Source organism: Arachis hypogaea, chromosome 12 (assembly GCF_003086295.3).
Source record: "Arachis hypogaea cultivar Tifrunner chromosome 12, arahy.Tifrunner.gnm2.J5K5, whole genome shotgun sequence".
Classification (NCBI taxonomy): domain Eukaryota; kingdom Viridiplantae; phylum Streptophyta; class Magnoliopsida; order Fabales; family Fabaceae; genus Arachis; species Arachis hypogaea.
Window position 1 is genome coordinate 119,813,940 of NC_092047.1, and position 14,089 is coordinate 119,828,028.

At 26.6% G+C, this 14,089-nt stretch overlaps 2 protein-coding genes across 3 annotated transcripts; one reads left to right on the forward strand and one right to left on the reverse strand.

The window, feature by feature from the left end:
* The first annotated feature begins 4,012 nt into the window (after positions 1–4,012).
* LOC112730734 (uncharacterized) lies at positions 4,013–9,939 on the forward strand. The gene is made up of 13 exons (XM_025780795.2): positions 4,013–4,189; positions 5,045–5,182; positions 5,272–5,353; positions 5,455–5,531; positions 6,036–6,151; positions 6,249–6,357; positions 6,981–7,097; positions 7,196–7,287; positions 7,392–7,458; positions 7,569–7,650; positions 8,792–8,883; positions 9,008–9,151; positions 9,759–9,939. Exons 1-13 carry the CDS (start codon positions 4,013–4,015, stop codon positions 9,903–9,905), a joined length of 1,440 nt encoding a protein of 479 aa, XP_025636580.1. The 3' UTR covers positions 9,906–9,939.
* A 792-nt stretch (positions 9,940–10,731) lies between these two features.
* On the reverse strand, positions 10,732–13,314 carry LOC112728934 (ACT domain-containing protein ACR10-like). 2 transcript variants are annotated; one of them, XM_025779286.2, is made up of 5 exons: positions 12,782–13,314; positions 12,453–12,671; positions 12,072–12,177; positions 11,383–11,989; positions 10,732–11,127 (listed from the first exon to the last, which is right to left on the reverse strand). In XM_025779286.2, exons 1-5 carry the CDS (start codon positions 12,933–12,935, stop codon positions 10,987–10,989), a joined length of 1,227 nt encoding a protein of 408 aa, XP_025635071.1. In that variant the 5' UTR covers positions 12,936–13,314; the 3' UTR covers positions 10,732–10,986. The 2 variants fall into 2 exon arrangements, with proteins under 2 accessions (XP_025635071.1, XP_025635072.1); XM_025779287.2 differs by having other exon boundaries at positions 12,453–12,659; positions 12,782–13,236.
* Positions 13,315–14,089: the final 775 nt, after the last annotated feature.

Genomic DNA, 14,089 nt, shown 5'->3' on the forward strand with positions numbered 1-14,089 from the left:
ACTCCTTACGCAGCCGAACATTCGTGACCTGCAATTGTCAGCGTCGTTGATGTGAGTTGTAGCTCCGAACCTCGCGCTCACATCATCTCAGCGCTGCTGACCGAGTCTTGTTGAATTACTCGGAGAATAAACATCCACAAAAACTGTGAAAGTGAACATCCAAAATCATACAAAAACAAACATTCAATGTGAACGTGTATAAAATTTAAAAACGGGAATCATGATTTGAATCAAAATTTAAATTGAAAACTACTCAAAATTAATTAATTGCCGCTAATTTAATTCTAATTTTAATTTAACCCTATTGTATACATTGTATAAAACATACATTAGTTTCTCATACTTTTCTTTCTACTAATCATTCAATACTAACAATTTCTCACAATAACAATAACATTTAACTTCATCCATTAACAGTTAAAGTTAATATTTTTTTAAAAGATTTAAAAAATTAACGTTCTTTTCAAACATAATTATACTAAAAAATAATAAAAAATTAAAAATAAAATTACATTCTTTCTAAAAAGACCCTATCATTCTGTTTAATTTTAAATTTTAAAAACTAACAAGAATAATAATAATGAATTTTCTAATAATAATATTTATAATTAAAAATTAGTAAAAAAATTTTAGAAAAATCTAACAAATATTGAAAAATACTAATAATCATGCTATTTATATTCTTAAATTGTATTTCTAACAACAATCATAATAATTAAATTTCTAACAATAATAATTATAAACATAAAAAATTTAAAAAATTTAAAAAAATTTACATAATTAGGATGACTGAGATAATGAATAATATGAAACTCAGATCGATCAATATCTTTAATTTTATGTTTTTTTGGCATGATTTTTTTTCCTCCACTATGCAAAACTCCACTAAAAACGGAGAAAGGAAGAAGAAAGTGGGAGTGAAGTTGAGAGTAAAATGTAAAAGTGATTGTAATCGGAAGGTGAGAAAAGGTTGCATGGGTCTTTGTTTGCTTTCGGGCACCGTTCAGGGAGAGTGTCCAGGCTGCATTAAATCGGACCGTGTGTTTGGTGAAACGTAACTCGGACGGTCCGTGTGGTGAATGGAACTCGATTCGAATTGTGGCTCCACGGATACCACAAAATTATAAAGTACATCCCTCTTCTGTATCAAAGTCTAACACCAATCATGCATCCATATGTAAATTAAAAACGGTATATAAAAAGTGATATTTAAATTATAAAATATATGTGATAATACAAATTAATTTAAATTAATTTAATGGTTAATTCACTATTATATTTAATATGAATAAAATTTAAATTTACAACAGATTAATTTTTAAACTATAAAATTTTGAGGATATCACAAAAAAAATGAAATGCATGTTAGTATAAATTTAGCAACAAAAGAAGAGTCAAATTAAATTTCAACCCATGTCGGGAATTAAAGGCCCCTAATTAATATAAGGTAATATATTATCATGAAGTGTTGAGAAGTTTTGCACAAGATTATATATATATATATATATATATCCTTCATGATTTTCTGCAGAAGCTAAGCAATTTGGCAATGTGGTAATAGAAAGGGGTGCTTTGGTGCTTTCTAGAGAAAGTGAAAAGGGCAGCTACCAAATTAGTAGAATAATATTATAATAGCCACAATTTTAGCATAGGGCATGGACTTTGCATGATGATACCCCATAAAAGTGAGTACCCTTTCAATATTTTGTTTCCGAAAGTGATGAGAGAGTTATTATTAAGTATTTAAGCTAATTAATTTAGAGATAAGTAATAAGTTGAATCATCTAATTAGTTATATCTCAAATGATATAATCTTTTTATATTTATCTAAAAAATCGTAAATTCAAAATTTTCTATTTTTAGTAAAAAAAAAAATAATAAGTTGAACCATATAAAAAGTCAAGTAACTTAATACAAAAAAAATCATACTTTATATATAATAAAAATGAACCATTAAATTATTTATTTATATAAAACATATACTAAAATAAATTAAATAAAAAATATATTTATATATAAATATATAATAATTAATTTTTTAATAATATATATAATATTTAAAAAATTATAATAAGTAGTTGCAAAACAAATTAAGCGATGTATATCACTCATTTTATTATTTGACAAAAATATTGAAGATTATTTGTCATGATTACATCATATCTTATTACCATAAGATCATTGATCCGTTCTTATCACTTATGTGGGCAACATATCCAAAGATCCTATTCAAATTAAAGTAACCCATCGGAACAAATTTTCCACAGTAGCTTCTCAAACATGGCCTATAGAATATTCGCACTTGGAGACATAGGACCATTAATTAAGGATGTAATAATTGCTGTATGCAAAGAAGGATTCAAATTGAACGATTACACTACTATATAATAGCCTAATTAGATGCCTTTCCATTAATTAATCAACTTTAATATGGAATTAATCAAAAGAAGAGAGAGAATAAGATAAAGTTCCAATTTGACTCATTTGAATAATTGATAAAGAAAATAAATAACTATTATACATAAGATAGTAACATACATTATTATTGAATATATATACACACACACATGTGATGATAATATATAAAGTTTTTTTTTTAAATATAAATAATAAGTATGATATTTTAGCTTATTATAATATCGTGATGATCAGCTAAATCGTGCAGATATTAATCATAATTTTATAGACTTGAACTAATTAATAAACCTACTTTAAATGTTAGAGTGGGTGGCTATATATATTAGGATATAAAAGAGGGTTTGAAGCAATGATGAAAAGTGAACATTGTTTCAAGTGTGGGATTGGTTTATACTAAATATCTTGCTCCTTCCTAGAATCTTTGTCTAAATCCGATTTGAAATTTTATCCGCTGAAGTCATTATGCTAATAATTCTTTTAACCACAATGGATTACGCATATTTTCATATATATGTTTGGTACTTATTTGTAAATTAATTTTGACAGAAGTGATAATGTTTGGATAGTAGTAAGCAAAATTACTTTTAAATATATAATTACCGAAAAAGGTTTACTTAAAAATATTATTTTGTCTAACTTATCTTTCTATTATTATTATTATTGTTATTATTATTATTATTATTATTCACATCTCTTAAATATATGAGTTTTAGATCATCTCTTAAACTGATTTTTTTTTCAAAAATCAAAATTTTCTAAGCAAAAATCGATTTTTCTGTGAAAAAAATTCAATTTTTCTGTGCAAAAACTAGTTTTTCTATGAAAATTGATTATTTTTTAATCGATTGAAAATCAATTTTTAAATTTTTTATTGTTTAATAATCAATTTTATCATGTAAAACTAATTTAGTTAATTAACCTAAAATAAATTTTTAGTTAACCAAAAATAGATTTAATTTTTTGGTTAACCTTAATTATGTACAACCCTAATTATAAGTTGTGACTATGAAATCAAACTTAGTAATTAGTTCACATAAATATCTCATCAACATTAGAGTTTAATTTCGTTTACCTTACTTATATTAGGATAATTAATTAATATTAATATACAAAAATTCATATCACTTTTTTTAATTTAAATTCTTTTTTTTGGTCAGATTTTTAATTTAAATTCATGTACATACTTTTTTTCAGCATAGTTACAAGCTTGATGGGCCAAAGCCCACACCATACTAGTATCATTTAAATTCATGTTCATACTTTGTTTTTCGGTATGGATTAATTGGGCTTTATATAATTTAAGGTCCAATTCAGGCCCATAATAGTATCCGCGGTGAGGATTCTGATTAGTGATTAGTACAAAATTTTAGTCAAAGCTTAAAGACATAAAAGAGCATGACCAAAAAAAAAAAGACATAAAAGAGGATTAAACTGTTATTATTGAGCAATATAATGTATTCTCACAATAGTGGACCCTTTTGGTGTCTTTCTCACCTCAGTGACCTTTTTCATGTCTTAAATTGGATGCAATTACTATATAACTCTTGCATGTCTTAATTGAGTTTTAAACTACTACTTTTGAATAATAGCTACCATGGATGATAATAATGGAGAAGCAAAGAGAATGGAAGAAGGTTTGAATGGCTCTATTGTTATTGATCATGATGAAAAGGACAAAACGGTCATTTCTCATGAGAAAGATCAAGGAACAATGAAACAGAAAACAAAGAGAATCGCAACACTTGATGCATTTAGAGGTTTCACTATCGTGGTCAGTCTTAATTATTGATAAAGTATATATTAAAATAAATATATACTTTTAACAATTATAAACATGTGTGCATGTATACATACAAATAGTTGTTTATTTAAATTTTAATTATTCTGTTAGTTTTTATATTTTTATCAAATTTTCAATTAGATTTTTATATATCATATCAAATTTTACAATTAAATTTTTGCTGTGATAAAAACGTTGAAATTAATGAAATATTTCGTTAAACTATATAAAATATTTAGTCAAGTGTTAAGTATATTCATTTTATTTATTAAGGTAGTGTTTGTTTTGAGGTACTGAAACAGAGATTAGAAGACTGAAACTTAGTATTATATTTGTTGGTTCAAATACTAAAATTTTTGTGTTTGTCCCCAAAATTTCAGTATTTCACTACCTCCAAAAAATAGGGACACCAGGAACTAAAATTTTTAGAAATGGAGACTGAAACTTTAATATCATTTTATATCTAAAATACCCTCATTTCAATTAATTAATCTTAATTTTACCCTTTATGCAAATTAAATTAGAGTTTCATTCTTATTTTAATTCATGTCTCCTACTTTGCACCAAATAAAATATTAAGATTTATTTCAATCTCTATTTTTTAGTCTTTATCTCTCAGTCTTAATCTTTCCATCTCTGTCTCTCCATCAAACGCTACCTAATAGAATATTCTGTTAATTCAACATTTTTATCACGGTAAAAACTTAATTAGTAACAAAATTTAATATGATATAAAACTCAATAAGAAAAAAACTTAATTAAAAATTCAGTAAAATTATTCACACCAAAAAACCTTTATTTAATTTGTATTATGAGCTTATATTAGGTGTATAATTGTATGTAAAGGTGATGATATTGGTTGATGATGCTGGTGGGGCTTATCCAGAAATTGATCACTCACCTTGGAATGGATGCACATTGGCTGATTTTGTTATGCCTTTCTTTCTTTTCATTGTTGGAGTTGCCATAGCTCTTGCTTTCAAGGTAATTAAAATGTTACATCAGCTATCATCATATTATACTAGTCAAAATTATATTATGTTATAATTAGTGTTAATTCAATAATAATGCAGAGAGTCCCTAAGGTTAAATATGCTGTGAAGAAGATATTCATTAGAACATTGAAACTTCTCTTCTGGGGTATACTTTTGCAAGGTATAATTAACCATAATAATTCTCTTCTTAACTTTGCCTCATCAGATGCATATACAAATTAATATGTTATTATTAGAAGACTAATAAAGTTTTAACCTCAGGTGGATACTCTCATGCCCCTGATGACCTTTCATATGGGGTTGACATGAAATTTATTAGATGGTGTGGCATTCTTCAGGTCCGACTCATCCTCAAACTAATTAAATTATTATAATAAAAATTTAATTTCTAAATATCAATATTAAATTCTCCTTTAAACTAACATCTAATATCAGTTTATTTTTACGCAACTTAATCTAACTTGATTTTTAGGATAAAATATATTTTTCGTCCACAATGTCTATGATTTTTTTAAAATATTTTTAATATTTAATTTTATTCAATTTTATTTCTAATGTTTTCGATTCATTTAATTTTATTTCGAACGATTTCGATTTTTGTCAAAATTATCCCTAAAAATTATTATTTTTTACCCCAATATTTTACATGGAATTAATGTCTATGAGTAATTTTGATACAAATAGAAAATATTAGGAACAAAATTGAATGGAACTAAACATTAGAGATATTTTTAAAGAAAATCGCAAACACTAAGTAAAATGTTAATTTATATTTATATTCTTGAATAACAAATATGAGAAATTTAATTTGTATATTATATATATTGTGTGTGTGCATGCAGAGAATAGGCCTTGTATTCTGTGTTGTTGCTCTAATAGAGACATTTAGTTCCAAGATTAGACCAACCACCCTAAATCCTGGACATCTATCCATTTTTACTGCCTATAGATGGCAATGGTGAGAGGGGCAAATCCAATTCTACTGAAATTAAATGGTTGAGATTGTAAAAATTCTTTGACTAATTATTAATTAATTAACACTACATGTTGCATAGGTTTGGAGGATTTGTTGCATTTCTGATTTACATGGTCACAACATTCAGCCTCTATGTTCCAAATTGGAGTTTTGTGGACTATAATGAGGAAAACCCAAAGAGACATACAGTAAGTTTATGCACCTCTTCATGATTTGAAATGTTGTCAAATAAATGGTTAATTTAGCTCAGTTGATCCACAAGTTAGTTTACTTATCTATTTAAATAAATATTAAGAGTTCAAATCATGCATATCTATGTATATAGTAATTTATTAAGAAAGTAAAGATATCTAAAATGTCTTTTTTTTTAAATATTTTCTAATAATTAAAATTTAACATATATAATCGATTAAACCGTATTATTTCTGTCATAATTAAATCGAACAAATCAATTTAGCTGAAAAATTGATGAATTAAATTTTAAACTGGTCTAAATTAATATTTTTTATAAAAAATAATTATATAATAATAATATTTTAATTATTTTTTATAATAAAAATATTATAGTCATTTTCTATAAAAAATGTTAATTTTGCCCAATTCAAAATTTAGTTCAAAAATTTCTATAATTAAATTTTAATTACTAAAAAATATTTTTAACAAAAAGACATTTTAAATATTTTTATTCCCGTATATTAATTAACGATAGTCAACATAAAAACCTTTAAATAAAGATTAAATTTGGAATGAATTAATTTTTAGTCTATTGGTGACTAATCATTAATTAAATTGTTGTAATTATTACTACAAGGTAATATGTGGCATGAGAGGAGACTTAGGAGCAGCATGTAATGCAGTTGGCTATGTGGACAGACAAGTTTGGGGGATTAACCATCTTTACTCTCACCCTGTTTGGTCACGCTTGAAGGCATCTTATTATGTCATATCATTAATTAATAAGTTTAAACTACCTATTTTTATGCTTTTCATTAATTATAATTATTTCTTCGTTTTAATCATTAACAGGCATGCACATTAAGTTCTCCAAGTGAGGGGCATTTTCGTAAAGATGCTCCAACTTGGTGTCGTGCTCCCTTTGAACCTGAGGGCCTGTTGAGGTTTGTCTTTATTTATTTTTTGAAAATGTAAAATAAATAGAAAGATTTATTAGAAGAAATTAACTATTTTATATTTCACTTTTTTTTTTGTTCGTTTTAATTAGTTCCATATCAGCTATCCTGTCTGGCACCATTGGCGTCCACTATGGTCATGTCTTGATTCACTTCAAGGTTATTAACTACTTTAATTTACTACTTTATCCCTATAATATTATATTATATTATATAGAAAGACTAAGTTGTTGTAATTAATTTATAAAACATTATTATTTTATCATCAGAGGCATTCAGAGAGGTTAAAGCAATGGATCTCAATGGGGTTTGTGTTACTAATCCTTGGCATCATCCTTCATTTAACACATGGTAAGCTACTGATACAAGTAACTGCCATTAACTGATTCTGGTAATTCAGTTACTAGAGGTGAGCACGGATATATTTGGTTAGGATTTATGGTAAAATTAGAACCGAATCGATCAAAATATAATTAGTTCGGTTTGGTTCGAATTTACATTTTTTAGTATATGTATCCGAATCAAACCAAACCAATTAAAAACGGATTGATTCGGTTTGAGTAATTGGGTAGCTGATGACTTTAAAATTCATAAAAAAATCAAATTTTTATCTTAAAAGTTCAACAAATACAATAAACATATAACATCAATAGAAATAATCCAAACATGTTAAACACCAAATACATTAAAAACTAAACTTATTAGAATCCAAATATATTAATAATGAATAATCATTGTCTAATGGAAAAGCCATATATATTTTTTATTTTTTTATTTAATTAATATATAATCGAGTTTGCGGGTTGGTTCAAGTTCTGCACATTTAAAACCGATACCCGAACTAATCACTAACAAAAATTATCGATTTAGTTCGAATTTTGAACCCGATTACCCATTAATTTCAGAACCAATTTAATTGATTCGATTCAAATTCTGACGGATAATCGGTACTTCTACCCGTACTCACCCCTATCAGTTACATGCCTAAAACAGAATTGCTTTCTTCTATGCTAATAAGTAGTTGATCTGCAATTAGCTTCATTGAGACATTAACTGTAAATTGTAAAACAGGGAATGAATTAAAAATTTAATTAATCTATTAGTTTTTATAATTTCATTAAATTTATTATTAAGTATTTATATATATATATTTTTTAATTAAATTTCCATATTATTTTTAATTTTGTAATTAAACCTTTTTTAATATAAAAAATATTAAAATTAACTGAATATTTCTTTACAAATTAAACGCATTCATAATTAAGAACCTAACTAAATATTTACTATATAATTTTGGGACGAAATATTCTGTTAATTTAATGTTTTTTATATAAAAAAACATAATTGTAAAATTAAAAGCATTTAACGACCCAATAAAAAAATATAAAAATCTAATTACAAATTTTATAAAATTATAGAGACTAACAGAATAATTAAATTCTATTATCTGTATAAAATTAATCTGCATGGAAAATTCAAAATTGAAATGCAGCTATCCCAATCAACAAGCAACTATACAGCTTCAGCTATGTTTGTTTCACAGCTGGGGCAGCAGGAATTGTATCCTCTGCATTCTACATACTGGTAAGTAATTAAGTGAACAATAACATAAGAATATTATTTATTTATTTATTTATTAAGTAGCTAGAAGAATACAATATTTCAACAACTACCTAATTACTTATTATATTGTTAATGGAAAAATCAGATTGATGTTTGGGGATTTAGAACGCCATTCTTGTTCTTGGAATGGATAGGAATGAATGCAATGCTTGTGTTTGTTATGGCTGCTCAGAGCATCTTCCCAGGCTTTGTTAATGGATGGTATTTTAAGGATCAAGATAACACACTAGTAACAATCTACCTTACCCTTTTTATTATTTATTTAATTTATTCTTTTTAGTCTTTCAATTATATCACATAAATTATATATTAGTGTTGGTCATGTGTAAATCCATATAATTTCACTTAATTTTTAATTAAAAAATTAATCTAGTCTTGGCATATTTGAATAAACTTTTGCAATATAATAAAGCCCTTAAACACAGTTTAGCATTATTATGTAAGTTTTTCTTAAATTGAATAAACTTTTATTTACATTTAACTAACCTTACAAAATTAGATATATATGTATTGAATTATATATAGGAGCGTTTACTTTTTCTTTTTATTTCTTTTGTAATATTTTGGTTATTCCAAGGATTTGATTACAAAATTCAATTCAATATAAGGATCTAATAATACAAATTTTCAAAATATAAAAACCTAATTAAAATAATTATTTTTAGTAAAAAAATATAAAAACTCACAGTATAATTAAACCTATATAAATATAATATATGCTTTAATTTTCATATTTTTATCCAACTATAATATTCTTTTTCTCACTTTAATCTTGATCTCAAGTAGCTAGCTAGAAGCATAATATATAACAACTTTTTTGGGATGATATGAACCAGGTAAATTGGATCCAAGAGCATGTGTTTAACAATGTTTGGCACTCAGAGAGATTGGGTACTCTATTATATGTCATCTTTGCTGAAATCACTTTCTGGGGTTTGGTTGCTGGCATCTTCCACAAATTAGGAATATATTGGAAACTCTAGGCTAATTTATTTAGAAACCAATTAATCATGTTAATTAATATATGGTAGAGTCTCACATGTAATTATTTTTATATAAAGTTTATAATTAAAAATCATTAGATAATTTGATAGATTTGATTAAATTATTATTTAATGATTTTTAATTATCAACTTTACATAAAAACTGTATGCAAATTTTACTTTAATATATAGTAATATTTTTTTAATCGTCCTATTAATTTTCTCTAGCTCAATTTATAAATGATGTTAAGATATTTGAATTTGGATCCTCTAAATTTTAAATTTGTACTTTAGAAGATAAAGTGTGATCTTCTATCTTTAAATGGTTTCTCTCTTATATTTATTCTTGATCACACTTATAAAATAAATAATAAGAGATCACATTTTACTCTTTAAAGTTTAAAGTGAAATTCAAACTTTAAAAAATCTAAATCCAAGATATTTCTCATAAGTTATTTAATACATGTGTGTAATTAAAATTAAGCAAATATGTTAATTAAATAGAATACACATGTCTATTAAGAGAAATATCATACTACTTCAAGGAACCCCACAATAATATTATAACATCATCCATAGAAATCAATGAACAAACTAAAGCAAATGTTTTTGGATGGAAAGAGCCCCTATCACTAAAGTTTTGAGTCCAATTCATCAAATTATTTCAATAGCATTAAGATTGGTGTGGGGTATAAGACTACAACGTTGTGCAATAAAATCATGAAAAATGTATCCTAAGAAAATATCTAAGAAGAAATTAATTGATTAAGATTCATTGTCCATATATTAAAGACAAACTCATGAACTATTATAAAGAAGTAAGATATTTGTGTATCAATTATATATTTCTACTACTTTACAATATATTACATTCCATTTTCCTTTATTTGATCTTCTTAATTGCTATGGCCTTATCATTTTTCTTATATATACATATAAGTTAGAATTACAAATGTGTAACTTGACAAATATGATAAATTAAAAGAGATAACACCTAATAAACTATAAGATAAAAATTAAGGAGCTTGTTATATGTATATGTACAATTGTACACTAGACTATGAACAAAAACATGGATCTATCACTCCCAACCCATCAGCATTTTCCAAACTCCTTCTTCAATCTTGTTCCTCGGAAGAGATAACCCTTCTCCTCCTTCATCAAGTAAGATTCTGTATACCTCCCATTCCCTGTCTCCGATCACATGTCTTCCGATTTCAGCCTGTCGCAATAACGAATAAAACATGTTAAATTATTTAACGATTTTCAGTATGTCATATGTCTGGACTAAATTATTCATTTTTTAAATTCTAACAATAAAAAAAAGGTGACTACTCATCAAACTAAGACGCGAATACCAAACTTGTTATACAGTTCAGTAAAATACGTTAAATTATTTAACGATTTTTAACTATTATCTTTTTATAAATTCTAAAGATATCTTCACTTGAGTAATAATCAGAATATAAATAGTTACCGAAAAAATGCAAGTTTGAAGCATTTTGAGAGCAAGAGTAATGTCGTAGAAGACGAGAGGACGTCCCTTGCCGGACAACTCGACAGGATTGGCAACGAGAAGCTCAGTGTCGGGTCCCCGGCTATGGACGCCTACTCTGACCGGATGGAGTAGCTCCGTCCTAAGCCGGGACGACAAAGAATGCTGCTTCTTCGGATCTACAATCTTCTTCCCATCTCCTTTTGTGATGATGAACAAATCAATGTCACATTTTCCTCTCTCTTTAACATAGAATCTACCATAACAAATTTGAATGTTGTAGTCCTTAAGAGTTCTCATGATATCATAGATAAGACCTTTGTGATTTTGGCACATGATTTGAACAAGGGTATGAGCAGGACTAAGAGTGTTGTCCATAGTAATAGTCACTTCATCCGACCGTATTAGCGTTCTGTTTCCAATCGTTTCTTCATCGGTGATTGCCGCCAGAAGAAACGATGATGCCGGCGAGCAAATATCCGCCGCCGGCCCTACCAATTCAATGTCTATATCAATGATGGCATCCTTCAATGCTCCTCTTAAATATTCTTTGGTATCTTCCTTTCTCTTTTCAGTATGCATAAGTTCTCTACAAAATGAAAATAAATTCAGAGTTTAATTTTGATGCACTGATAGTACTTAATCAGATCCGTTCTTTTAGATGTAAAAACCTTGTGTCTGTGATGAAAAAGAGATCCATGACTTTGCCATCAGGTGTAGTAGATACCTTCACTTTCTTTATGACAAGCTCTAGTTCACATAGAGCCTCTGTAACATCTGTCACCATTCAAACAAAAACCATTTACTTTGTTAGTTCTTTCTATCAAACCCCATATGATCTGTTCCATATATTAGTCCTCCAAACATTGAGAATAAAGTAATTTAGTGAAAGGAGTAACATCTAAAACTAAAACCAAAGGTATATCAGAAACCTCAAAGTCTTGATTCTTGACTCGAAAAGATTTACCAAACCAAATCTAAATATTACTAAATAGATTGATGTTGAAAAGAACAAGACATTAAACACATGTAAATATGGTTATGGAGAATACCATGTAAAAGGCCTTTGCGATCATAGCAATTAAACTTGAGAAGAAAGACATGAGGAGGCTTAGGTGGATGGAAATCAGAAGAGTAATAAGAGATTCCAGAAGCTGAGGAACAAGAAGGGCATGCCCCAATTAGCCTCTTCTTCAACAAACTCCATCTTGTATTCTCTTTCCCAACCACCCACAATACTATGTAACACCATTTCCCATCTGTTGACACATCTAATAATTCATTCAAAAAGAGTCAACATTAAAGCAAAACAAAACAAACCCATGTCTCAAATCCAAACAAAAGACTAAGAAATCAGAGAAAGATTAGATTTTGAAATTACCTCCTCTTACAATGCTAAGACCAAAGAAGAGTATGATTCGACACAGATCAGAACCAAGACCAGTTTTGTCAGGACAGTTCACTGTTATCACTGTTGGATCTCCTTCTTTCTCTGCCTCCCTGAATATCACTACATCATCATGCAATATTCCCATAATCTTCTTCTTAGGATTATATATAATTCACTGTTCTTCTTCTTCTTCTTGTTGTTGTTGAAGCATATGAGAAGGAAAAAGAGAAGTTTCTGTTTAATTAAGTGATAATGATGATGGCTTCTTATTCAATGGTTGTTATTGGTGGTAGTATCTTGTTGAATTCTATATAAGATTCAACAATTAATAATCAATAATATTATATGAGAGAGTAATGTGGAGAATGAAGAAGCAGAGAGTTTAACTGCTTCTGAGGGAGGGACAAATGTTTTTAAGGTTGTAGACTTTCTATGTGGTTGTAAATATTATTATATATTGTAACATATTACTATTTATAGTACTGTTTTTTAATAAAAGAATTTTGTTGCTTCAAGCAATATATCTCAAAAACAAATGGAAATTAAATAAGAGATTAATTTATTTTTTTATTTTTATGAATTATTTGTATAAAATTTATGCTGATATTTAATCATATTAATTATATTATATAAACAAAGTAATTCATTTAAAAAGAAATAATTTTTACTCATGTGATTAGAATATAATGTGAAAAATATTCAACTTTTTTATGTTAATAATATAGAAATTAATAAACTCTTAAAACTACTTTTTTAAAGTATTCTACGTAATAGGAAACATAATTACATCAAAGTCTTAAATTTCTAACGTGGAAATCGTTTAGATAATAATAATAATAATAATAATAATAATAATAATAATAATAATAATAATAATGAAAAAGATAAAGTTAAATTTTTATATGAATTATTTATCTTTCTCTAGTAAATGGCATGAACAGTTAAGTTAACTGATAAATACTTGCTTTACTTTTCGTCAAAACAATTAATGATAATGATTTCCTCATTAATGTTTACTATATCCTGATTCTAACAATAATGTTTAACAAATTAAAATAGAATTCTGAAGTTTGGTAATAATAGATTTCATAATAATATCCTAGTATAGTTTTAAATTACTTCTTAAAATATTATTAATTTTTCAAAAATAAAAATCTTTCGTGTTTGTTAATTTAAAATCAATCACATATAACCAAAAGAAACGACGCTAACACAATTCAAATTGTGTAGACATCTCATTCGTTTAAGCAACAGTGTCATTATTGAAACCCGGAAAAGAAAAAAAGCAGATTTAATAAT